At 45.3% G+C, this 27,103-nt stretch overlaps 1 protein-coding gene across 1 annotated transcript in view; it reads left to right on the top strand.

Annotated features, from left to right (window-relative positions):
• LOC147692587 (RNA-binding protein 6-like) overlaps nucleotides 1-27,103 on the top strand; it is a 1,208,024-nt gene that overhangs the window by 71,917 nt on the left and 1,109,004 nt on the right. Inside the window, exon 2 of the mRNA XM_086938798.1 lies at nucleotides 5,340-5,450. Within this exon, the coding sequence (XP_086794924.1) occupies nucleotides 5,407-5,450 (44 nt within the window). The 5' untranslated portion in view covers nucleotides 5,340-5,406. The remainder of the gene's footprint in view (nucleotides 1-5,339; nucleotides 5,451-27,103) is intronic.

The raw sequence follows: 27,103 nt of genomic DNA, 5'->3' as shown, positions 1-27,103 counted from the left end.
GAGCATCTTCCACATCGCAATTAACAGCTATCACACTCTTGCGTAATCCTCCTGCGTGCAGCTGTTTTCGTAAACACTATTTTCATGGGTTTAGTGTTGTCCCCAAATTTGCGGGAAAACAATACTCACATATGCTAATAAAGATTTGTTACCTTTTTATTACAGAATTTTGGTCCCAGAATGATTGCCTTCCCAAGAGCAGGATTTTATAAATATTTAGATAGCACTCTGATATGACCTGGCTCAGGTATTATATTTGTTTCTTCCTAAAGATACATTGTTCTTAAGTTTGAATTTTGTTCCTTTAAATTTCCATAGCTCCGGGCAAAGCATTCTATTGTTTTTTTGTTAAGCCAAAATTTTCCTTGAAGGTAGTTATACCTGTTTCGCTCCAAATTACTTGTATAGGAGACACAAAGTTTTGTGCCAACTAGACCAGCTCGAAGGGTATCCGTTTGAAGGCAGGAGATTCAGAACCAAATAGGTAGCTGTGTGGGGCTGGGATCATTGACTACTGTTTAACTAGAACACCGCCCCTCCTCTCTGCTCTCGTGGGAGGCATGTAGTCCATTGTACCTCGGTTGGACAATTCCGATATTGAGAACGCCTTACCTAGGATAAGTATATCCACACGGCCTCTGCTTAGTATTGTTAATAATTTTCAAATCACCTTTCTGTGTTTACCACTGCAGGGAGGTATATTGCTTTTGTTTGTGCCCTGATGATAGCCGTAGACCCATAGGGCCTTACACTGGCTGAAACATGTTGGGATGCATCAGGTCATAGGACCATTGCAACCTGGGGATACCCTTCTTCTGTTTTTAATAGCCACTATCTCTCCACATTAAAGGGATACCTGGAGTAGATTGTGGTCTTTTAGTAAAAAAAAAACAACAATTTTTTTCTCACAATAGCTCCTGGAAAACGGTTGAGCCCACCCTTGCCTTTAGAAGCCATGGTGCCACGATGATGAAGCATGTCACTATTAGAGTGTGTGAGGGAAATTTAACTTGGAGGTTTTGCTCCCAATAGTGGGTCTAGCAAGTCATCACTCCTCATATTGAGATTTGCTTCATTTCACTTCCTTTTCCTTTTGATTGGGTTGGATACTTTTTGGATTGTGGATACTGCTTGGGAGGATGTATTCATCCCCACATTCCTGATGTGGAAGTACCTCTGCACCCTTGAGGTATGAGGGCCAGTTGTGCATGGTTATCCGTTTGAAGCAAAATGTACTTTGTGGAGTTGTAAAACCTGTTGGATCACGTTATTTCTGGTCAATTTCTATAATTTGATAAACGGTTTTTGGTTGAAAGTGCTAAACACCCAAGCAAAGAGGACACAGACTCATTGATTTTTGGCACACTGTTACTACCCCCCCCCCCCCCCCCCCCCAATGTTTCTATCCAAAGTGCAGAGGTTGATTCACAACCTTACCTCTCCACTTTTCATCTGGACCTTAACTAAAAGGGAAAGCAATAGGGATGACTCAGTGGCGTCTATGATCCAACCAGAACACAGCTTATTGTAATCTCAGTATTTTCTTGGTTGGCAGAAAAAGGCACATCACACAGTTAAGTGTAATAATATGGTGGAATTTCTTCACCTTCACCAATAAACATCTCTGTTTTTCCAGAATTGTCAGTCACAATATTGGTCTCAACTACACACTTCAGGTTTAAAGCATAAATCTAATTTAGTGTCACGCTGTAAGGTGTTGTCTAACTATTATGTCCTCCTCCTTCAGCTACATAACCTTTTACATATTCATTCTGATTTTAAAAGTAATTTTGAACCAAAAACACCCATCAAGTATGATGCAGATCTTTTGATACGTACCAGACCTTGTCATTTTCCTTTAACTTCATGTTTGACCACTCTTTAGTAAAAAGCCCAGTGATTGGTGATGATATGGGAACCTAAGTTTACCATACACTCAGTGTCTCCAGTCGTTTGTTGGCTCACGTGTATGTTTATCATCCCCTTTGCATTGCTCCATAAAAATTATCTAATTACCTCCCCACCTGTTATATGTTGTCAACAGTGTGCATACTCTGTCCATGCTTGTTCTTGCACATTCACAAGCATTACATTCTGTGGACCATGCAGAGCAAGATTGCATCTGCATCTCTTAGTTATTGTCGCCACACTTTGCACATGTGTCCCTTCGTTTGTTGCTCCTACCCTTCTTGCTTACTCTAACATCACTATTGTTTTTACCGCCATTTCTATAAAATCACTGAGCAGAATAATACCAAATTACAAACGGCACACTATTTGGGTAAATATCTAGCTTTCCGGAAAATTTGGTGGTGTTCTGATCAGCTGTTTTTTCTGTATCCTTGTTCAATTTTCCCTATTAAAATTGCATGGGGTGGGCATTTTGGGAACCCCTCATTTTTTCTCGGTCCCCACTTGAAGGGTCACCCAGAATATGTCCAGGAAGGAGCTGAGGTTGATGAACTTTTTTGTGGAACGTTTCTTCGAGATTCGTCAAACTGTGCCAGAGTTATTAGAGAAACAAAAACGCTAAGTATACTGTGGCGATCATTACTGTGTAATTAATATAAATAAAATTGCACATTCCACTTGCCACACACTGGCGCTGAGTGCACTGTCAGGCGGTCTGGAAATTATCAAGTCCTTCAATCAGCCCCTTTGCTTGGAGTTTATGGGCTCAATCTTTGGAGTTCTTTGGTTGTGTCTAATGAAGTGAGCTCTGGGACGGGGCCAGATCCTCTGCTAGATCCTGCACCTGTAGTCTCTTGTCTTCACCCCATGTCCTAGGCCCTACTAAACTTATTGGACGACCATGCTCATTGGGTTGTATAGGCAGAGCCAGGTTCTACAATAAAGACCTACCCAGTGGACTCCAGTTAAAACCCAGTCGAACCTGGTATCCCTTGTTGCTTGGGCAGCAGCTATAGCCACTGGGTCACACCTCCTGTGAAAGCTCAGCTCGTTTGTGCCCTTGGTTTAAAAAAAGACCTCTACCGGAGCCAGAGGCAAGCTCTAGCTTTCAGTTGCTTGCCAATCTCTACTCTTGATTGGGTCCTTTCATCAGGTATGAACATCAGTGAGGTCACAGTAAACATAGTATACCAATAACTGCTTGTTATTTAACATTCCGCATCATGTTAAAGGGCGATGTAACAGCACCCCAATTATGAGTGCACACAGAAATTTGAAAGCACTGATACAATCCTAGGAGTATTGATAGCTTGGAAGAGTAAAAGGTATACAACCTTGGTATATTGATGACATGGTAAACTGTTCTATAACTATACAACCTTCGGTGAAGAGCACATTAAATTATAAGTGGCTAACTTGCTGGACCGCAAGCTGGAACTTTATGGAATGGAGTACATAAAACCAGAAAAAAAGCTTGCTGAATGCCATGAAAGATCTGAGGAAACAATATCATGTTTTTGATAATTTCCCAGTGTATAAAATATTAAATTGATTCCTCCCCTAATAGTGTTCAAGACATTCAGTCTAACCTAATGACTGACTACTTTCATCAACAACTTCAGGTCATTACATTTTATATTTTCCTTTCAACGCATATAGAACTGAGAGGCATGAATTACTCTCCCAAAGAGAATTAGACAATTGCTTTTATTAAAGTTCAGTATTTTACAGTCTGGTGAGGTGACCTTTAATCGTCTGGAATAATCCTTGAAAGAGATTACATCAAAAGGTAAACCTACTAATCCCATGCTTACAGAGATTAATTGTTCTTTAAAAACTCACTTCATTATAGACCCTTTAACAGAAACATTACTATCTCCCCTGCAAAAATAAGTCCTCACTGGTTCAGTAGCTCAAATATCCAGTGTTTGCTAAAAAAAATAAACAAGGCTGCCTATTCAATACCATAGGTGATTGAGCTGTTATGGTTTTAGATCTTTATTGGGTTTTTTACGTTTTGCATCTTTTATAATGGCAGGTAGACATAATATCTGTTTTACCGTATTATTCAGCAGTACAATAAAAAAATTTGAGACCATTAGGGTGTACAATTTGTTTAGTTGAACATGACATAACATATTGTACAGACAACTCGATTGAAACTGCTGTTGGTTTTCCGGTTACCTATACAACTGTATTAATAGTATTTCAAAGAAGGGGAAAAAACGTAATTTATCCCACCTCTCCCACCTAACTGCCCAACACCGCTGGCCCTACTCCATTACATAAGTGTTAAACACCCAGCAGTGTTGACTAGCACCACTGCTTCCCTCAATTTTTTTATGACAGTGACTAGTATGTTTATACCATTTATAAAGATAGAGTAAAAAGCCAAGTGGCAACGTGGGCTGAGTGTGGTTCACCCTGGTGCTCATGCCTTTAAGCTTTTGATATTCAGTCTGCCTGTTCTACCCCTATATTTTGTGTGATTTAGAGATTGCTTTTCTAATTTACTCCGATTCTAAGGGGATGTTTAGTTTAGAAGAAGTATCTAATCAAAAAAGGTGGAGGAAGAAGAAGCTGCGATCCATTCAGCTTCCTTGTCATAATACATAATATCATAGGTGACTGGATCACTTGTACCCAAGTAACAGGGTTCAATATCCTTGCAGTCTTTTAATAAAAATAAATTATTTCACGTACGAAGGCTGTGAGGCGCTATATCTTGGTTCTCCGCCTTGTTAAAAACGTGACAGGATCATTATTGGGTTTCTTTTTCTCGTATGCCATCCTCCACCAGGAGGAGAAAACACTGGTTATTGCAGTAGTAATCTGTGATGAAAAGCGAAAATGCTCAAGTGAGGTGAGTTAAAAAAGCACCTCGCATTACCTAAACTGTACCTTTATTCAGTTCGGAATGGATGATGGTAAAACAGGATGAACTCAAGAGCTTTTACAATCTAAAAATAGTGTCTAGGCATGTATTGCCTTCCTTTAGCCTTGCTATTTAAAATTTGGACCAAAGACATTTGCTATTCTCTAACTTGTTATCCATCACTGTGGTGGGTCTACCGGAGCTTGATTGCATTTTGTAACTTTTATATGGGGGAAATCAGTTTTAATAGATGGAAAGATTGTCTGTTAATTCTGAACATCCAGAACCCACTGCTATGAAAGGAGCAGTTGTTTTTCTTTTGTCATCTCGTCTCGTTTTCTGAATGGTAGATGTAAGAAGTGACAGGAGTTTACCTAGGATATGTGAGTATAGAGGCTGCTACTGCAGTATGGCTTTCCATATTTCTCAATTTTAGAAGCATGGTTAAGTTTATTTTGAAAACCCATCTCTGTTTTTTTTTGGGCTGACTCGTCCCCTTTTGTGCTAATTATGTCCTTTTTGCTTAACCTTATTCTACTTTCTTACACTGCAGGTTGTGCTTTCCAGTGTCTGAGGAAACAGCTGTTCCATCTCTACTACCCAGCCAACTCTTAACAGAAATGTGGGGGGACCCACGACCCTCCAACCGAATGGATCCATTCCGGTAAGACTTAAAGCACAATAAACATTCCCATTTCATAAAATATACTTTCTGGCTTAACCTAATCAACATCTAAGCTTTTGTGTCCCATGAATGAATTCCTTTATGTGCTCTTTCTTGTATTAAAAAGATGCTGCTGTCTTCGCATATTCTATCCACGGCAACAGTTCAAACTTAAGTTGGTTCATTCTAATAAACCACTATTGTCATTGATACAATTGGATTTTTCAGTGTGGGGATTTTCCTGCTTTAGGGTGAACCACCCCATGATCAAACAGTTTTATGCTTAGGCCGAAGGGTGTTCACTTTCACCGAATGTTACTTTTAATGATAGAGTTTTTAAAGGGGAACTGTTGAACACTGAGTAGAGCCATTAAAATAACAAAATAAAAAAAGCCAGAGTATACTGTTTATGGTTTGGGGATTTCTCAATGACCTAGCCATGGAATTACCTTAAACTTTTGATTTCATACAGGCTTTGTCCTCCATTGGACTCCTTCACTGAGTTCCCTTTTCTTGGTCTTTCAAGTCTTCACTTTCCTGCTCTCTCTTTTCTGTATGTATTGCCTTGATGTCTCATTCCAGTTGTTTGCCCATCCCATATCTACCCTTGCTGTTTTGTCCCTGCTTGTGCTTTTCATTTGTCTTGTACTGCAACTGTGCTCTTGATCACAGATATCCCCGGAGCTTTCACAGTTTTATTTTGTACTGCAGTCAACAGTACACATTTGAGTTTTCGAATGGGTAAAGTAATAACCACAAATGGTACAATCACAGTCAGTACTAGCTAAGAGTTTGGTATTGTGAAGGGTTAATAGAAGCCTAATTGACTGCTGGGGTCAAAAGAGAGTTCCCAACTTTTGTAAGCAATAACTCCATAAGATGTTCTCCAAAACAGAGGTCTGAGCAGATTATGATCTCTGCTGGACTTTAAACTGGACCTACCCACTGTTCTATTAATTTAAGAGATAATATATGCGATTGGTGTGCCTGCTAGAATTCTGTGAATATGACCGTAATCAATTTTGTTTCTCATGTACATGCTTTTGTCAAACAGTACATCACCCAACAGCTTTCGCACACTGATTTGTATTACTGTAAACACATAAACACAACCATTACAGTAAAGCCTCTTCACTGTAACCAAACAGCAACTAAATTAATTGCTGCACTTTAACATCCGTCTTATTTTTTGGATCTTATTTCCTTCACCCTTAAAAGTATTATTTGGGTAATGTTAATTAGATGGTATTTTGTATCACAATGGTTTTCATTCAAATATCATGTTTAGTGTGGTTTGGTTTTGCACATGTACTTTGATCCTTTGGGTTAAAATTGTTGTACTCCCTGTGTGATATTTGATTCAAACATTATACACAAAGCATTTGCCATATTGTGAGCGGGTTTAAGGAGTGAGGTCCACAACAATAGGCGTTTGAGAGGTTTTTATTCTATAAACACGACAGGTCGGTGTTGCCAGGGTTTACTTCTTCGTGATTTCTGTTTTCTGGTTGTTCTGGCACTCCGTGGGGGATCCTTGGGACTCAAGCCTCCCTCGCGAGAAAGAAAATACAAACAAAACGTTGGCGAAAGGTTCTGTTTCCTAACCTTCACCATAGGGAAAAGGGAGTGAGGAGATACCCAGTGCTCACAAAAGAAAGGGGGTTTGTCATGGGTGTGTACGTGAGAGGGGAGTGTGCTCGGAACGGTCAGGGACGTGGGGAATACTTGGCTTGGTATCACCGACCCCCCCCCCCCGGCTTACTCCCCAAACCATGCATGCACCTGTAAGAGGTCCGCTCCTACTGTGTGGCTGGGCGAAGCGTGGGGACGTTGGCCTCCCGGCTCTTCTGACACTTCTGGATACTCGTCCCTGCCTGCCAGCACCAGTAATGGAGCTTCTTCTCACGTGGGTCCAGTCTCCAGCTCGGCTTTCGGCGTCTCTTCTCTCGCGGCGTCTTCCGGAGTCAGTCTTCTCTTCCTCTCGTCCTCCCTCTTTAATTGGATTGGGCGGATGCCGTGTGACCTGGGGGCGGGGTTCCCAATTCATGGGTCCTTGCGTGGAAGTGGGCAAATATATTTCCAGACGAGATTCTAAGAAACAAACCAGTCCGGGGATTCCTCTGGCTGCGGAGAGAGGAAAGGATACCTGTTGTCAGATATATATAGGAAGAGCGCCGGCACTGCCCGCACCTGACCGTTCAAGTTCCGTGCCTCAAAGCAAAAGGGCAGCGGCAGCCACCACGGACTGGACCGTGGTATAGGTCCCAGCAGTTCCAAAAGTGGATTGTTTGGGGAATCGCATCAGCAAGATTCGGCACTATCGTCTCCCATTGAAGGGTTGTCATCAGGGCGGTAAAGCGACTACAGTGACCAGGATGCTCAAGGTGAAATAATACGCCCATGATGGGCTGGACAAACAAATAGAAGCTCCGTAATGGCCATGTATTTGCAGCGCCGCCGCCAGAGACTTGCCATGCTCCTCCTCTGAAGAAGACCGTTGTACGGTTGAAATGCATAAGGACACGAAAATGGAGCATTTCATTAAATGAGCTGTGGAAAGAAATGCGATGTGTGTGCGACTCACCTCTTTTCGTCTGAAAAGTGTTTTCAAGATATATATATATATATATATATATATCATTTTTTCTCATACCAATGCAGCCCCCATATAGGAGGCTAAACAATGCAATAATAACTGCTTTTGTAAACACATAATTAATATATAGACCACAGGAGGGCAAGTATCACTTGAACTCTTTTTAATGAGTAAAACTCATGAAAACTGCAAAGGAGTAGGCATTGTTAGCCCACAGGCAGCATTGTAAATCAGTAGCATAGAAAATGAAAGCAATTGTACAAAAAACTGACACTGTGCCTTTAAGGCAGCAATGACCCCTAGCTTCACGTCATATCTCGGGTGACAGGTCAGTTCTTTCTGTTCTTCAGTCAGGACCCTGGAATTCACAGCTCTGTCCCTTTTGACTTTTTTATCAAATAATCCTAGATTTATTATGGTTTTCTACCGTTCACTCAACATCTTTTTGACTTTAGAGTGAGGTGTAACCAGATTTTTGGCAGAAAATGTTTTTATTTTTTTCCCTTCCTTCGGCAAGAAGAAGTTAAGTTAAGTTAATAACTTTTATTCGGCGCACAGCTGCCCCAGCGAAGGGGCGTCCTGGCGCCTGATCAACACATTCTATGTGTATCCTTAGCCTCCCTGACTCTCACTCTCCAGAAACCTGTCAACATTTTAAAAAGCTGTCCAGGAGAACTCAAGGATAGAGAGAGAATTTGTTTATATGGTCTCTCTGAAAGAGGTAGGGCTCCTGTGAGACAGAAGAAAAGGAGAACAAGATTGACGTCTAGAAGCAGGATACCGATCTGTTCAATGTCTGCGTTGGGATCAGCGTAGAACGTATCAGCGGCAAAGAAGCAGATGTCGTCGAAGTCTTCGGATGTTCATCATTCAACTCCAAGACCAAAGACGGCCGCTTCAATGTCGAGTCAGGTAAAAGACCCTCCGTTGATGTCAACCAGGCGTCTGTAAACATCGAGGAGCTGGTCTTCATCAGCGTTGGCTAAACGTTCGACGACGAGACAGGACACTCCGTCGCTGCACATCCCTGAGTGGTCGACGTCGAGGCTCAAGTTTTCCATCAAGATCTTTGCATAGATAATCGACTTCGAGGCATAATACTCTGTCTCCGTCGTAGCAGAGGACTTGGTCGGTTTCCTTCCAGAGAAGGTAGATGTCGAGACACCAGACTTTGGCAAAGAGGCGTTTGGCGTGGAGACAAAGGTTTCAGTCTGCATCAGCACAGAGGTCGACGTCGAGGCAGAAGACGCCGCCAACACCATCACGAAGACGGTCGACGCCAAGACAGAGGCCTCCGTCGACACCACCACAGAGACGTTCGACTCCGAGGCTTCAACGTTTGACGTTGAGGCAAGGGATTCCGTCAGCGTCAAAACTCAGGCGTTCGACATCAGAGCACAAATCTGCTCCCAGTGAAAGATCGTCCTCGAGAGGTCGGATTCGCGCAGGCTCGTTCAGTGAGTTTTTCTCCGTCACCATCACTGACGTCAAGGGCAGAATCTCACCACATGTTCTCAAGACGTTCTTCTGCTTCCTCCTCAAGGGCACCGGTGGTCATTTCAACATGGAATAGCCCGGCGGCTTCACCTGTACGCCCCCCCTCCCACTGAGGATCCTGCAAGAACGGAAAAAAAGAAATCTCCATCTGTACATCGCCCACGTTCACCTGAGGCTCCTGTGCGGGAAGAGCAGCATAAATCTCCATCTGTACACCTCTCGTACAGATGGGTGTTACTTCTACATCACTGGAGGAAAGCTGAGGCTGCACAATCAAGAGGTGTTCAGGACTATTTCAGCCCTCTGCACAGATCTCCTCTAACCCGACTGGTGCAAGCGGCAGATCTCTCTCCTCCTACTCCATTGATGTGTAGAGATCGCACGCATACTCCTCTTCCCTCTTCAAGAAGGAGGTCCAGATCCCGAGGAAAAAAGAATACACAGGTCTCCAACACGTTCACCTTCTTCCACCCATTCCTCGTAGAGGGACTACTCCCAGACTCAGACAGCCCACCGCTGAGGATCTCTCTGGTGGATTGAAGAACCGGGATTTAAACCCAGCGGCGCCAGGGGCACGCCCAAAGTCTTGGGGTTCACCTGTCTTAGAATACAGAGACACGGGATACTTCTTGGTGGCGGCAAAGATCAAATTTATTGGCTGCAGCCAGTAACAGAGGTCCTAGAAGTATAACACGGTGTATGTTCTCAGGAGACTGCTCAACTTTACAAAGCAAGCCATCCCTTTTTATAAAAAAAATTGTGCTTCAGTCACACATTCCTTATTTACAGTTTGACCACTCACATGTTTCCACGACAAAAAGCATTGCATGATGACCAGACCATTTTTCAGTTTGTCCAGCCCAAAATTAATCATCAAACAAACCCAAGATAAACATTCTTCTTTAGACAATGCACGACGAACCCATAATAAAAAGAACCACAACCCACATCATAAATAGGCCATAAAAGAAGGAACAGAAACAGATAGAAGTAGGATAAAGCATGTTTGTGTGTAGTAAAACTTTACGATGACCTGTGCTCTGATCCTTAATCTTGATCAGCTAAAGGGCAAGAACTGGTTTGGCTAGGTCAGCTTCAGGCAACAGTGTCAGTTCACTCAGGTCAAACAGGAGTCAATACAAACTCAAGCTAAGGTGTACGTGTCCTTAAGACTTGTTCAGCCACAGTCATCAGCCTATGTGAGGGCAACCACAAAATGGCTGCCATGCACAAAATGGAACCGAGGGTTCAGAATGAAATCTTCAAATACACAGTGAATCCATCGGTGTAACATGACGAAAACACTCATGCTTGCTGAGCTCACTGTTTACGGTTCGCTGCTACCAAAATTGTAACAGAACCACGACCTTTATGACCCAGGTTCAGAATTCATGGAACCTCATTGTTGGACCCGGCCCTTTGGGCAGGTTCACCCCTAGACTTTTTGCTTTTTCCTAGCCTGTTTCTGGAACCTGGTGTTGGTGATTCTAGGCCTCTGCGCACTTTTTTCACTGTGGTACAGTGTAAAGTGCTTGAGCTCTCTGTATGAAGAGTGAGTGACCTGCCCTCCCATAGGAATGATTGGGGAATATGTATGCCCATGGTAGTTCCTGTTGTGTGGGGAGTGCAGGGGTCGAGTTTGATATGTGTGAACTCGTGAGAATGAATGCTGCAAAATGATGTATGCAGCATGACTGTGTCTAGTCTAGAAGTACCACTTTTGGAAGTTGGCATAATTGTGTAAGTTGGTGCTAGCGTGTGATTGGCTGGTGAGTCTGCCCAGGAGTGCCTGGACCTGCTGGTGGATGGACTGTCCGGTTTGAGTAGGACAGGGTCTGCAGGGTCTGCAAGGCCCCAGAGGAGGGGGTCTGAGTCAGCCGTGGATGAAAGGCCCCTCTGCTGTCAGGGATGGGAGGAAAGAGCGTCTGGTGGTGCCGGGCCGTGCCTGTCACCCACCCTGCTAGCTCTCCTTCCTGACGGCCCACTGTCACCTCTGGCCCTGAAGCTGTCAGGAAGACGAAAACCAGAAACATTCCAGCACTCAGGGTCCCTTGCACGAAGTACTTCAAAGGCATTCCTGGGTATAAGAAGGAGATGAGTCTCCTTCCAAGTTGTTCTTGTTCTAGCTCTTGTGGCTGACTTGGATCTACCAGGGGTGGGCGCTGCCCAGCCCCTGGGTGCCTGGATTCCTGGACTCCTGGGGGACCCTTCTGCCCTGCCTGGGCTGAAGGGGGGACTTGGCTTTGCCCCTGGGGAAGCTCTGGGACCTTGGCAGCATGGAGAAGCTGCCTTTTTCTGAGGAGAGCGCTGGAGTTGATTTCTAGCGCCTGGAGGCGCTGTGCTTCCCCCTGAGCGCCTGGGAGCGCTCTGCCTGCTGTCTAGCGCTTTGGAGCGCTTCATTTTCCCCAAGCGCTTGAGAGCGCTTTCTCAGGACTTTCTAGCGCTTAGGAGCGCTTTTCATGCTCGTTGATAGCGCTGGATGCGCTGAAGATTCCTGCCTGGATTTATTTAATTATTTCCGAGTGCCCACCTCGATCTGCCGCGGAGAAAAACAAACCACGAAGGGGCCGCGACCGGATTGGCCGAGACCCAAGGAGAGCCGCGACGGGATTGGCCTGGGGACCGGCGCGTCATCGGCGAGGCCGCGCTGCCATTGGTTGGCGGCCTCGCGTCATGAGGGGCTTGCCGAAGGAGCCGCGATGGGATTGGCCCATCGCTCGTGACCCAGGGAAGACGAGGCGGCGAGGAAGAAAGGTGGAGGCGGGTTAACAGGGCTCCCGTGTGCCGAGGGAGCCCTGCAGCGCGAGAAGAGATTGCCCCGGGAGCCTGGCTGGCTCCAATCTGCGTCCCGGTCCCGAGACGGGGGACCGGGCCAAGCGAGGAGAGTCTGGGAGGAGCCGGAGCTCCTCCGTGGCCGCCGAGCCCGCCCCCGTCGCACAGGGAAGCCGGTGAGTGCAGAGCGGAGGGGGCGCGAGGCCCTGGCTGGTGCCTGCCCCTACCGCAGCCGGCCAGAGTGCGCCGCCGCCCGGAGGAGCCCCGCCCCAGAGCCCGGTGAGTAGGAAGGGCTGGGGGGGGGGCTCCGTCCAGCCTCTGATGGTGCCGATTGAGGCAGAGTCAGGGCGGCCCCGATTGGCAGCGGGTCGCCCCAACGGTTGAGAGCCCCAAGAGGGGCAGGGGGCATTTTATGTCTTTGAGTTCCCCGAGTGGGACTCCAACGAAGGGGGCATATCGGGGCATATTGTCGTTGCCCGTCCCTAAAGGGGCCCAGTTGTGTTGAAGCCACGAGGGCTTCAAGGGCGGCCCCAGTTGGCAGCGGGTCGCCCCAACGTTGTCCAGAGCCAGGAGAAGGCTCGAGGGGGCAGGTTTGCAGAGCCTGAGGGCTCCAACGTTTGGCCACAGTGTCTGTTTTAGAGCCTGTGTGGCCCCAGCATGGCGCAGTTTGCGCCCAAGGGTCAGTGAGGACCCTGTCGCAGTTTATTTTATTGTTCTCCAGTTGCCCAGCACTTAGTGGGCACCTGCCACGTTTAGGCTTTTTGAACTTCGAGACTGGCGCTGCATGGCAGCGCACACTGACACTGAGACTCAGGGCGTCTGAGCCCCAACAAGGCCCTTGGCCTAGGGACTGCCACAGGTGGTGGCTTATGTGAGTTTGCACAATGGTATGGTTATTGCACCTCTGAATGTGATCTTTTGGATCATGTGTTCTTCCTGCACCTCTGAAGGTTTTTAGGCCTCATGTGATTTTTGCGCTATTGCTTTACTCTTGACACCTCTGAATGTTTTATGCATTATGTGTCTTTCTTTTTATGCGCTGCACCTCTGAATGTTTAGTCATCATGTGTCTTCTTGCGCTGCACCCCTGAATGTATTTTGATTGCATCATGTGCTCTGTCCTGAACACCGCTGAATGTGTAGGTCTATACATCATGTGTTTTCTTTCTTTACTACTCCTCTGAATGTATATTCATGCATCATGGGTAGTGTGTCCTGATTTATACCCCTAAGTGGATTTCATCCTTAGGTGGTTGTTCTTTCTAGTACAGGTGGTCCTAGTGAGGTCCTGGTTCCCTGCGTGACATGCTCCTAAGGTGTTTAGGGTTGCGTAGTGTGTACTTACCTGTTCCCAGTAGTTACTGGATGTGATTCATAACTGTTACTTTGTGCTACAGTGATTTTATACTCTTTTAGTCTAAGTTCTGATAGTATTTCATTACTACTAAAGTGCTGATTGTGACAGTGGCCCTTGTGGCCCTGTCTTGTGAATAATCCCATGTGAATATTGCCCGTGCCAATTGGCACCATGTATATGTGTGATTTTATCTGATGTGCTTTTACAATACTAAAGGTATTTTTATAATAACCTTGTGTGGAGTCTCTTTTGTGGTGTACCTAGTATGTTGTTGCTGTTGTGCGCTGACGCAAATGCTTTACACATTACCTCCGAGTTTAGCCTAGACTGCTCGTGCCAAGCTACCAAGGGGGTGAGCAGGGATTATCTTGGCGTGTGACTTCCTTGCCCTGACTAGATTGGTGGTTTCTGCCTGGCTTTGGCGTCAGCCTTAGCCTACCAGAAATAGCCAGTTCTAACACTCATTATGACGTCATTACTTTCCATGATGTTTTATCCAGAGGGGAAAGCAAATTAAACATCTCTATGCCCTCTCAGCAGAGCTCATCCTTCGAAACTTTGCATCAGAGCTCAGCAGCCAAGCCATTGTTACCTTTTGGTTCAAGGTCTACTCCAAACTGTGATGGACATCTTTCTTACGCCGGCGACTCTCAAGACCGCGCCTGCGAGAATCTTGAAGAAATACAGGACCCCTGTAGAAGACCCGTTGTTTCTCAGATTTGACCCTCTACCAGATTCTGTTGTTGTTGCTGCAGCTAAGAAAATGCATGCAATAGCCTCCTCATCTATAGCTCCTCCGGATAAAGAGAGAGTAGCACAGGATGTGTGGTGAGAAAGGTCTGTGGCACGTCGGCCTCCATGATGGTTTCCAGCGCTTCAGCTCTGTTGGCGCGCTATGACAGATCCTTGTGGGACTACCTACAAAGATTCCCAGAAATGATGCCAAGGGAAGACCGCAGAGATTTTGAGGACATTTTACTGGAAGGCAGCTTAGTAGCAAACCAAGTGATCAGCGCAGCAGCTGATGGAGTGACACTAACTGCACACGCCTATGCGCATGGAATTAGTGCCAGAAGGTCATCCTGGCTCAGTCTTACTGCTCTTAAACCGGAAGCGCAGTCTCGAATGCTCAACCTCCTTTTTTCAGGCTCATCTTTGTTTGGCACTCACACTGATGAGATGTCAAGGATGAAGTTGGAACATGATACTCTGAAGGCGGTTGGGTCTAGAGAAAAAAAGAGTAAAGACGCCGTAACAGTCCCTGCGATCAGCGGCCTTTTCATCAGAGGGTTCAAACCCCTCACTGGCAGAGGCAACAGCAACAGCAGCAGAAGGGTCAATCGAAATCCCATTACCAGGGCCGTCGTATCCCCAGAGGAAGAGGAACCCCAAACACCAGCTAAACAATGAATGACTGGGGGGGGGGGGGGGAAGTATTGCCAACCATCTAGAAGAGTGGCATGGTATCACAAAAGACCAATGGGCGTTAGCTACTCTGCAGAATGGGTACTCTACGTTTTCGATATTGACCTCCCTCGATCCTGTCAGTGAAAACATGCCACCAGATGAAAATACTGCAGCGTGAAGTATCTATCCTTCTACGAAAGTCAGCCATCGAGAAGTTTCCTATAGGGCAACGAGGTCAAGTAGTATATTCAAGACACTTTCTAGTGATGAAGAAAGGTCGGAAATCAGAATACAGGCCTATTCTAGACCTTCGGACACTCAAGTCCATCAAAAAAGAAAAGCTTTGCATGCTGGCTCTTCATCAAATATATCCACATCTGCAATAGGGAGATTGGATGTGCTCTCTGGATCTGCAAGATGCATACTTTCATGCCCCGATCAGTCGTCATCACAGAAAGTTCCTACTTTTTCTGGTGGAATCGTCCCATTATCAGTTCAAAGTGCTGCCCTTCGGGTTGAAGTCAGCTCCCCGAGTGTTCACTAAGTGCATGGCAGTAGTGGCTGCCGCTCTACGACGCAGGGGCATCTTTGTGTACCCCTACCTGGACGACTGGCTCCTGAAAGGTCCCTACCCCCAGAGTGTGAGGAATCATTTCCAGCAGTGTCTAAGGTTTTGTCAGCAGCTGGGTCTCCATGTCAACTTCGAAAAGTCGACTCTGCAACCTGCGCAAAGAATTTATTAACTGGGTGCGACAGTAGACTCCACAATAGGAAAAGTGTTTCCTTCGGAGGAGAGACTGTTATCTGTTACACTGAAAAGCAAGCAGATTTTAAGCACCAACCTTCCGTCGGTCCATCAGATTGCATCTCTCTTAGGATCAATGGCATCCTGCATTTTTCTTGTCCCCAATGCCAGGCTGAGAATGCGTCCTTTACAGCAGGACCTGGAGGACAAATGGGATCAAAGAACGGCTCGGGGGGACTACAGGATACAACTGTCAGAAGCAGCGAGAGCATCAATCCCATGGTGGATGCTGCAGGAGAATCTACTGGTAGGGATTCCTTTCCATCAGACACCTCCCTCCCAATCTTTGATCACGGGTGCCTCCCTTCAGGGCTGGGGAGCTCACATCGGGTCCTTCCAAGCTGGGCGGGGCCAAAAGTGGACAAGGTGGTAACCAGGAGGGACTAAAAAGCCTCTTGGACTATCAGTACACCCCCTTTAGCATAATTGGTGACTTCAAATGACGCACACCAATGAAAATTAAGGCCGGATACGAAAGTCAACTTCACAAACCGTATTGATTCCAAGAAGCCTCGCATGGCGAAAGCAGCGTATGCGCTGCTAACGCCAGGCAAGACCTAAAAATTGGACATTGGTTTGCAAAATATAACAATTTGACCTATTTATTATACTTCCAGAAAACTGCCTCATAATCTAATGGATATTAAAGCAAAATTAGTGCTTGATTGATTTCAAAGTGAAATGTCGTAAAAAAGAGGTTCTGTAAGCTATTGTACAACTTTAAATACCAATTCTCTGAGGCATAACTAATAAAGGATGCTTGACGTATGTTAACATTTTAAAAAAGATTGTTCAAGAAGCAGTGTACAACCGTTAAGGAGCTAATTAAACTAAAGTTGTGCCCCATTCTTAACAAAAGTCACAAAAGTGCATCCATAGGACTTATTTTGTGCAGAGTTGTGACTTTCAGTAGTTCATATTAATACATAGAATATGACCTAGAAACTGTACTCCTATCTGTTTTACAAATACAATGTAGCATGAGCAAATATACATGTATCTAGATTTGCTCATTTTTGAAAATCAACTCGGGTTGCAAATTCACTTATTTTTTTTCCAGCAAGAAAATATTTTCCTCTATAGATTATAAACAATCTTACTTTTCCCTTATCCACAGTGAATGTTGACCTTTTCCATTGTGGGAGAGATTGAAGAGGAGTTTTTAAGTTCCTATAAATGTTAGTTTGTGCATGTGCTCAAAGGCGCAAGACCTACTCCCTGGAACTAACCCTTCCCACATACTACCAGTCTCTTTATGGTGATTAGCAAAAATGTGCCAAAATGAAACCTTTTTCAGGCTGCCAAACCTGATATAATGATACGTCATCAGAGAGATTACTATCAGAGCTCTGATATTAGTGCACTGTCATAATACCTCACCTCACTACATAGCACAAAAGGCCTTTTTTATTTTGTAGGATAAGTATCAAGTATTTCCGAAGCATCCGGCCTCTTGGACAAGTAGATATTTTTGAAAATTCCACTCTGTATATTAGCAACATAACATGCAGCCTAGCATACAGTAGACTTTATATTAAGTTTTGATACGCTGCATCAGGACAGAATTCTCATTGTTAGCCAGGTAGTTAAATTTTCCCCTGAAAAATTTCTCCCCCGAGAATGGGGTGAGTTAATTATGTCCAAGGGCAAATATTTTTATATTCTGGGCATTCTTCCATTGGCCCTAGACCTTTGTGTACTTCTGGTGATAAAGTAAAGTCTGTGTTTGTATGCCTTCTAAGAAGCTAGCGATTAATCGGCATGTCCATAGAGTGTGAAATAATGTGCCTTTCTGGTTATTTCCCCGCAGCCACCTATTGTTCCCAATCTTGCCCACTTTTAGCAATCTCGTTCTAGTAAAGTATACTTGGTGTGGAATTTTGACTTGTACTAATTGGAAATCCGATTGGATAGTCGCCTGTCGTGGGTATCTACAAGCTTTTTTTTTTTAAACCTTATCTTTTCGATAGTCACAATGGGTATACGGTTTCTAACATTGCGGTCAAATGGGATCCGCAGACAAAGGGCAGATACATAGACAGTACATTATTGCTTATTGCGTTACCAGTTGTGTTATATCTAAGAGCTTGACATTGAAATATCAAAATCACCCACTCACTCCCTCTTCAGTCATGCGGTCACTCGCATCTGAAGCATGTTCATTACTCCAAATTGCCTCATGTTTTAAAAACATACTGCAAGTCTCCCTCCATGTTCCAAGATTCTCTTCTAATTTTTTTATCCCTCTTACTGGCCATCATGTGTACCTCCTCCACAAACGTCCACTCGAAAACACCCCTTTACCATTCATTGACTGTTGGGGACGCTTTCCCATCCATGTTATAGCGAACCTGCGCTTTCCTAAAACCAGGAATAGTTGCAAGAGTTTATACGCCATTTTGAACTTTTTGGGCTTCATGGTTTGACCAGTAGGCAGTGTAGTGGAGATAGCTCCACTCGAAAGCTGGTACCACCCTTCACCTGCTCATTTACTTGGGTCCAGAATTGGTAAACCTAAGTACACCCCCATGCTAGATTCAGAAAATCTGCCCCTTCTGCATTGCATCGAAGACACGCATCTGAGCGGTCTGAATTGATACTGTGTAGTCTTGCTGGGATCATATAAGGACGGTGTAAGTAATTGCAAGATACCGTGTGTGTGAGTGCACTTATTACTTTCCACACCTTATCACTTGGGGGTATCGTCGTGTCCCTATCCCATTCTGCCCGTGCCCTGGGTGGGCGGCCTGTTGAGTCGGCAGACTCAGCAGTCTGCAGACCACCCAGTAGCCAATTTAAAATGTTACCATAAATATATTCCTTAAATGTGAAGGTTAGTCTATAAAACAAAAATGAGAAGCACGCTTACATGCATCAGCTCTAAGTGAAGAAGTCTTGAAACATTGTAACACAGGAACTAGACATTACACAATATTAAACTTTCTGAGAATTCATCCTTTATTTTCTTTTTCTTGCACCGTTAAAAGCAGGGACAAGGACACAGCCAACACGTTTCATTCCTAAGCTTAAGGATTTCTTCAGGACAGAAAGAGGTTTATTTTTGTACTATCCGAGACTATTTCTCAACTTGTGGTGCATGCTTAGGAATAGGAGTACTTTGCATGACTGTCATGCTGGGACTTGTGACTCGATATGGATTCTTGAGACTAAATCGAATCATGATGTCATGGTTATTTGATAAGCTATATTTCTGATTGAAAATATAGTTTGAGTGGGACACGTTGTGGAGCACTTTAGGGAAGTGTTTAGTCACCCCCTCGATTTGCACGCACAATTAAAATCCACAACCGTTAAGAATTTGTCTCTGGGTAATGGAGACGAAAAAATGTTTATTTCGCAGTTACCCACAGTGCGGGGCCAAGTGCACTTACTCGGACATTCATAAAGTGTGCAACTTATTCACCCGAACACAAGGAACAGAAGTGCGCAGCTTGCAACTTCTTCAAAATCATAAAGGCATTGCGGGGTAGAAGGGATCGGTGCCTAGCACCTAATATGGCCTAAGCAGAGTTCTTGAAGGACGATTCATACCAGTACAACTGGACAAGGTGAGTTAGTCATTGGAAGCCCCTACTATGTCTCCTCTGATGAGACCAGCAAAGAGGAGGCGGCACTGGTGCAGGTTCGAGGACCCCACGCAGAAGACTTCATACCTAGGTCAGGACCGAAAACAAAAACGAGGCCAAGGGCTGTGATTACCAATAAACCACCATGTATTGAGAAACCTTGCACATACCTCCCCCTCCACCCCATGATGTGCCACAGTCCCTCGAATCAAGATGACACCACAAGCATTCCTTGGAGCCGAGAAAGGTTCAGAACGTTCTCTGTACTGATAGGGCGACCAGGCTGAAATACTGGGACCGATGCACAAATCGTCAACTGATGCTTCGGCACTGAAGAAACCAAGGCTTTTATGGTTTTGACACCGTACAAGCCATCAACTTGAGCCATTCAAACTCCAAAAAAGCACCGCCATCAAGAAAAGATAAGGAATATGGTCAAACTTCTAGACCAAAGCAAAGCCATTTTTCCGTAACCTTCGAGGCAGACACCTTCCACAGCCATACTGCGGGTGCTAGGGAAGCACAAAACAAAAACTCAAGTACCAATTTAAGAAGAGGGTAATGTGTTTGAAGGATTTCATAAGGATATGCAAAACAAGCAAAAAGACTCTTCAAAACAACAGCCACAAGACCTTGAAATGCCACAGCCTCCTCCCAAAAAAGTGCCAACTGAACATAGGGCCACAATCCCCAAGACATTCAGTCAACCAGAAACCCCAGAAACCAGATCAACCTCAAAAACGCAAGAGGTGGAGGGGGTATCTAGCCCAACAGGATTGTGACACAGATGATTCACATTGGGATACCCACCACAGCCCAGACCCATGGGGTGAATGACATGGTTCTGTCTGATGATATTGATCCAATCTCACAAAAAACATCACCACCAGATGACACCTAATCCTATCATAGTATCATCCAAAAGGCTGCAGAGTGCCACAAACTTCTTATGCATTCAACAGATGAAGAAACTGACTTTTTAGTAGAGAAACCATTGCCCGCCAAATGCAATACCATCCAATGATTGGATCTATTTTAGAGGTCTCAAAAGACCGATTTAAAGACCTAGTAAAATCCAGGGTACTCAAACCATGCATTTAAAGTAAATACAGGCTTCCACCTACAGACCCAGTGTATATCGGGGATTAGCTGTGAACAGACTCCCTAGTGGTCACAACGTCTAGGATAAGCGTGGCAACACAGGACACTGGAAAGGAGTCACTTTCTGAGAAGGAGAGTGAATAGAAGATGCTGCAGACAAAAGGATGGCTACAGGGCATGCGAACCACTGGAAAATTGCTAAATCAGTGGTATTACTATCTTGTTACAATAGGGCTACCAGGGATGAGATGCAGGACCTAATTCAGCATTACCCAGACGAATACGAAAAAACTAAGAATAGTTAGCAGCTGAGGGCAAGTAAATCTCCAGTGCAACTACCAGATGTGCACTGGATAGTGCAGACACTGCTGCAAGGGGCTTAAACAGCTCAGTAGTACTACGTAGACCTGCATGGCTATGCATATCTGTTTTTGAGCCAGAGGTACAGCAGCACATTCTGAACATTCCCTTTGCCCGGTAACACCTCTTTGGGCCAGAAGTAGATACATAGCTGGAAAAAATCAAGCAAGATGCAGACCCTGTCAAATCTATGGCTGATTTACTATCAACACCACAAGAGCAGCAGTCCTTTCGGAGCTACGAAGGGAGAGGGGCCTCAAAGTGCTACCACGCAGAACCCCAACTTACCAACAACAACATTACCACCAACTAACAGTTTGAGGGTACGACAGAGGTAGCTGCAAAATTGAGGAAGGGGCTAGAGGCACACTCACAAAGGGAGCCTCTGCATCCAAACAATGATTTAACAAAACTTCCCCTGATCACAAAACACCTGTCGGAAGGCTACAGCAGTTTATCACTTGGGGTCAGATATAACATCAGACCAATGGGTATGACAAATCATGAGATGAAAAATCAAAACCCATGCCGCGTCTCTCTCTCCCCACGTTTCTCTTCCGGCTTCTTGCCGCGTCTCTGCGTTGTGATTGGTCTGAGCACTGTAGTTCTACACTCAGCCAGGGAATGGGAGCCTTGGCATGTTCTTCACTCAGTCTGTAATGCAGCCTGGGTGGAGAACATGCAAAGTACATATGGCTGTTTGGCTGGCCAGAGATGGCCGGCCAATCAGTCATTGCACACTTAAAGTGCCCACCACTCCTCCCCGTGCTCTAAGAGCAGAGCAGCCCGACCGCAAAGACACCACAGCAGGAGCAAATAAAATAAGTTATTTAATTTTTCCTTATTTCCACTGCTGAGATCAGTGGGGCGAGGCTCCTCCTCCTTATCTGAGGAACTGCCCACCAAATCCAGATGCCTAAAAGACACTCAAAACACTATCGACTTATTATACAAGTGGGTATTTACAATCAATATCACAAAATCCCATCTACAGTCGCTTTAAATACAACCATATGTCATAGCCGTACTCAGTTTGATCTTGGGGACGGCAAACTCTAACCAACAAAGTTCTCAATCTTCAAAACCAACTGGCTCTTTTTCAGCCACATCGTCTCTTACTAGTCAAAACAGTGATCCACCTTCTAGGTATGATGTCTTCTTGCATAGCTATAGTTCCTCTTGCAAGACTGCGTGAGAGACCTCTTCAGGAGTGCTTAGCATCACAATGGTCACAAGTGTAGGGCAACATGGAAGATCTAGTGTTTCTTTCACCCAAAGTCCATCAGGTACTATAATGGTGGAACACAAAAAACAAACAAAAGGGAGGAACCTTCAAGGATTCAATCACGCATGTGACAATCGCAACAGATATATCACTCATGGGTTGGGGTGCGCATATGGAGGACATTGTAGTGCAGGGACACTAATTCACACAACAGCAGACATTACACATCAATATGTTAGAACTGTTAGCCATCCAAATGTCCCTTCAAAGCGTTCCTACCTGACATAATGGGAAAAATGTCCTTATACGAACAGACCATATGACTGCAAGGTACTACATTCAGAAACAAAGGACACATTCCAATCAACTAACACAGAACATATGGAAATGGGCGAACAATCACAAAGTCTACCTTCTAGCACAATACGTACCAGGATAGGATAACTCAATAGTATATCTATCAAGCAGAACGAAACAACAAGTTCACAAGTGCTAAATCCACACTCAGTTACTACAACAAATACTTTCATCGGTGGAGAACTCCAACAATAGATCCCTTTGCCACTGTAAAAAACCCAAAATGCCAAAACTTTGCATCCAGGAACCCACACCCACAATTCAATGGGAATGCACTATGGATGACTTTGTGAGAGATTTTTGCGAAAGCTTTTTTACCTCACATTCATTTCATATGTGGTGAGGGAACTCCGATAGATTTTGTTAACCTTGATACTCATAGCTCCAGCATATCAACAATCATGGTACATAACACTACTGGTGCTATCCCTAGTACGTCACAAAATGTTAGCTAACTATCCAAATCTCACTGTTGCAGCAGAGTCAGCACCCCAGTGCTCAACAACTCAATCTTGCAATCTGACTCCTGAAGTTAGTTTGGGTACTTAAATCTACCTCTTGAATGCATGACTATTTTAAGAGGGCAGAAGATCAACCACAAGGACATGCTCTGCCGCTAAATGGAAAAGTTTTTTTCACTGCTGTGCTTCAAATAACATTTATCCATCCTCCCAATCTGAACAGCTAATATGTTACTTTTTCCATCTTCAAAAAGCACATTTAGCGTACACATCTATATGGCTACATTGTGCAGCATTGCAACGTACCTAGAGAGCAAAAAACACCAATCCCTTTTCAGAATAATGGTTATAAAAGCTTTTATGGGAGGTTTGAAATGGATCATTCCACTTTGTACACCACCTATACCCAAATCGAACCTAAACATTGTATTAAAAAGACTCGTGGGTCCACCATTTGAGCCAATGCACAAATGCCAAATACAATTTCTAACATGGAAGGTTGCTTACCTTGTAGCAATTGCTTCCCTACGAGGAGTCAACGAAATACATGCACTCACTATTGAAGAACTTTAATTTCAAGTATTTTAAGACAAAGTGCATTTGCAAACAAATCCAAAGTTTCTATCAAAGGTCATAGCACCTTTCCATTTGAACCAAACTTTAGATTTGCCGGTTTTCTTTCCAAAACCAGAAACCATGGCAGAAAGCGCATCATACACTTGATGTCAAATGTGCTCTTATGTACTATATGGAAAGGAAAAACTCCCTTAGAATAACACAACTATTTGTAGCTTTTTCTAAACCACAGTAAAGGCAATGATGTCTCAAAGTCAGGAATAGGAAGATAGATAGCCAAATTTATACAAATGGGCTACATCAAGGGAAAACTAACACTAACATTTATGCCAAGAGCTCAATCAACAAGAAATAAAATAGCATTCGTGGCCTTTTGAGGAAATATTCCTCTAATTGACATTTGCAAAGCGGCAACATAATAAACCCACACTGTTATGTAGATGAACAAGCTACACAACAAGCTCTAGTGAGACAAACAGATCTATGTCAAGCAAATACACCATCTCATGCCTCAAGCCACCGCAACAAAGGTACTGCTTTACAGTTCATGTATAGCGCATGTATCTGCAGCTAAAATATGCTACCAATTGAGTATGTTACTTGCCATCGAAGCATCTGTTAGAAATGGGGTTTCTGTTTGGCTAGAGTATGCACCCAAGGCAGGCTGAACCCACCACTGTAGTCTGTGTAAAGGAGGTAAACACCCAAGATAACCCATGATCACCCCCTTGGTAGCTTGGCAAAGCAGTCGGGCTTATCCCAGATGCAGTTTGTAAAGTGCGCAACACACACCAGGCACACCACAAAAGAGACTCCACCCAAGGTTCTATAAAAATATCCTTTGTATTATACATAAAACACATACACAATCTCATAAAACACTTTGCCAGTAGGTATTTATCATATCACATAGATCATAAATGACTTTGACACTAGGCAATTGTCATAATGCATAAATCACCTTGCCAACTAGACAATTGTTGTACTACATTTAGTGCACTAAAGCACTACTTAGAAGTTACAAGTCATAAAAACAGGGAAACATTGGGCATAGCATCCCAGTTAGTGAATTAAGGCAGTACTTTCAGATTGCACCCATCAGGAAAAAAATCATAAATGCATTAGTGTACGTATTGGGCTGCTCTTGCAGCAGACACCGTTTTAAATGGGCTTCTTCCAGTTGAGGGATTCTCTAACCTTATATAGCGGGGGCCTCTGTTGAGGTCTTTCCGTAATGCCTGCTAAACAATGCCCCCAAAAGTGAGTGGCAGCTGCCCACAACACGTGGCGCAGCCACTGAGGAATGAGCAGAGGGGCCTGGCAACTCTGCTTGGGCTAATGGAGCCAGTCGTGCCCCCCGTAATGCCAACCCAACAACAAGGTCTCCTAAGGTTGAGGTCAGGACTGGAGAGGCAGATGTGCCCTGCCGCATTCTGTGGGGAGACCTTGCTGGGTCTCTAGCAGGCAGATAGGCCCCCAATTGCGGCTGCCTGCAAGTGCAGGGCAGCTGCAACGTGCAGAAGGTACTTGCTTGGTCCAGCCTTGGCCTCTTACCGGTCACGCGGGGCAAGCCCCACTGTCTCATGGGTGGGAGCCGCTGTGCCTCTCTGCGGTGCGAGGCCCGACTACTTCCGGACGATGACATCAGGCAATCCGGGCGGCTGCATTGACCGCTTGGCAACCACAGTGACTTTTCTTGTTTCCTGGACAGCACTGCCTCGCTCTCCAGCGAATCTGGCGGGCCACACTCTGCTTCATCTGGTTGCTAGGCAGCGCCTGACATTCTAGCTCCCTCACTTCGTGTAGGAGCTCTCTCAGGCTCAGCCCAGAACTTGGCCCTGGCGGTGCAAACACGGGAGCGCAGGAGTCTCTTACCAGGGGTGAAATACACACAGAGCTCCCAGAAGCACATGGTGCTCTGAGCAAAGCATAGTCCATGGGAACAGCACTAGGAAGTTCCCAGGGAGAACATGAAGCATAAGGGAGTTCCAACATGCACAAGGAACTACACGTGAGGTTAAAGCCCAGAGAAGTTTCAATAATCACCAGGAACTTCTAGTAATTAATAGCATATGGTAGGAAGACATTGATATCCCTGAGTCTTCCGAAACAGGAGGCCAGCACACACAAGCCCTTGGAGATTCTCCGCAAGCATGATACCACAGCAGGGCAAAAAGAGTCAGTCCTTTTCCTCCACCATAGATGGAAGCAGCAACTGCAGGCCAACCCACCCCTTGCACAGAAAAGACAGCGCTCCTCACACAGTCCTTCCACTCTTCTTGGCAGGGTCCTCTCGTTCCTTGAAGTAATTTATAGTCCTGGGGTTTTAGTTCTAATACCTATACCCCATTTTGTTATTGTTCTCTTTGCTGTAATGTTCTCAGAACCCAGTCCAAACTAGTCCCTCCTTCCTTGGTGCAGCATGACCACAGGGGGTGGAGACAGCATTGGGAAATGGAGACTGTGATCGTGGGCGGTCGGCGGACTGGTAAAGCCGGCGAGGAGGCCGGATATAGTGGGCTATAGTGTATTTATTTGGTCTCTGTACAGTGGGATATGGGGATAGAGAGAGTCCCAGGTTGATCACACAGCGAAGGAGGTGCGTCGTCTTCTGGATTCCTCTTGATGGAACGAGGGTCCGCTGAATATCCGGGTCTTGGGTGTAGCTGCCTCGGTATGGTTGGAGGGCACCTAGAGAGAGAGGAGCCGTTAGTCACTCTGGGACTAAAGATCCGATACCGTCACCGTTACCCGGTCGTGGGAGGATGAGAAAGGGGAGTGAGGAAGGTACGGGAAGGAGTCAGGGAAGGGAAAGCAAAAAGAGGTGCACAGGATGGTGAGGAATAGGGGTGCTCTTTATACAGTGCTCCGTGTGTTTATATACAAGATGCCTAGCAACTATGGGTGACGTGCCTAGGATAGCGGGAGAAAGTATACACGGGGGGGCGGGGGATCCTACTAATTACACAGTGCACCTAATGTGCTCGAAATGGTAACTGGTACTCACGTGCTCCGCCGTAACTCTCCTCCGAGTTACGGCCGCTCTTCAGCCACCTCCGTGGGACTCCACCAATCTTCGGACCACTCCTCGATGTCTCCGTTCCAGTCTTCTCCGTCCGTCACCGCACCAGCCGAAAGCTCCTGCCACGATCCTTCGACCCTTTCTGCCTCTCCTCTTCCGTCTTTTCTGTCTCCGGCCATCGGCAGGGAGGCGGAACATCCGGGGTCGCGGGGTAGTCTTTCTGGTCACTCCTGATTGGTCACTGTAAAAGAGAGAGGGGTGGGGTTCCTGACGTCATGGACGCTGTTGTTTTGGTTTCCACTCGTATACCTGGATACGGAGCGTTATGGCGGGGTGACGGGGTGAGTAGGGGTCTTGGGACCCGTGGGGCGAGATCACATTCCCTTCCCCTAGCTGTCTTTCTTGTACCCGGTGTGGATACAGGGTATTGAGAGAGATAATCGGCATTGCCCTGGTCTAGGCCCTTCCGATGTATAGTCGTGAAGTGGTAGGGCTGGAGGGACAAGAACCATCGGAGGACTCTATCGTTG

This window comes from Lissotriton vulgaris, chromosome 9, assembly GCF_964263255.1.
Source record: "Lissotriton vulgaris chromosome 9, aLisVul1.2, whole genome shotgun sequence".
In the NCBI taxonomy this organism is placed as follows: Eukaryota; Metazoa; Chordata; class Amphibia; order Caudata; family Salamandridae; genus Lissotriton; species Lissotriton vulgaris.
Note: the sequence above shows the minus strand (reverse complement) of the source record. Positions and strands in the feature narration are given on the sequence as shown.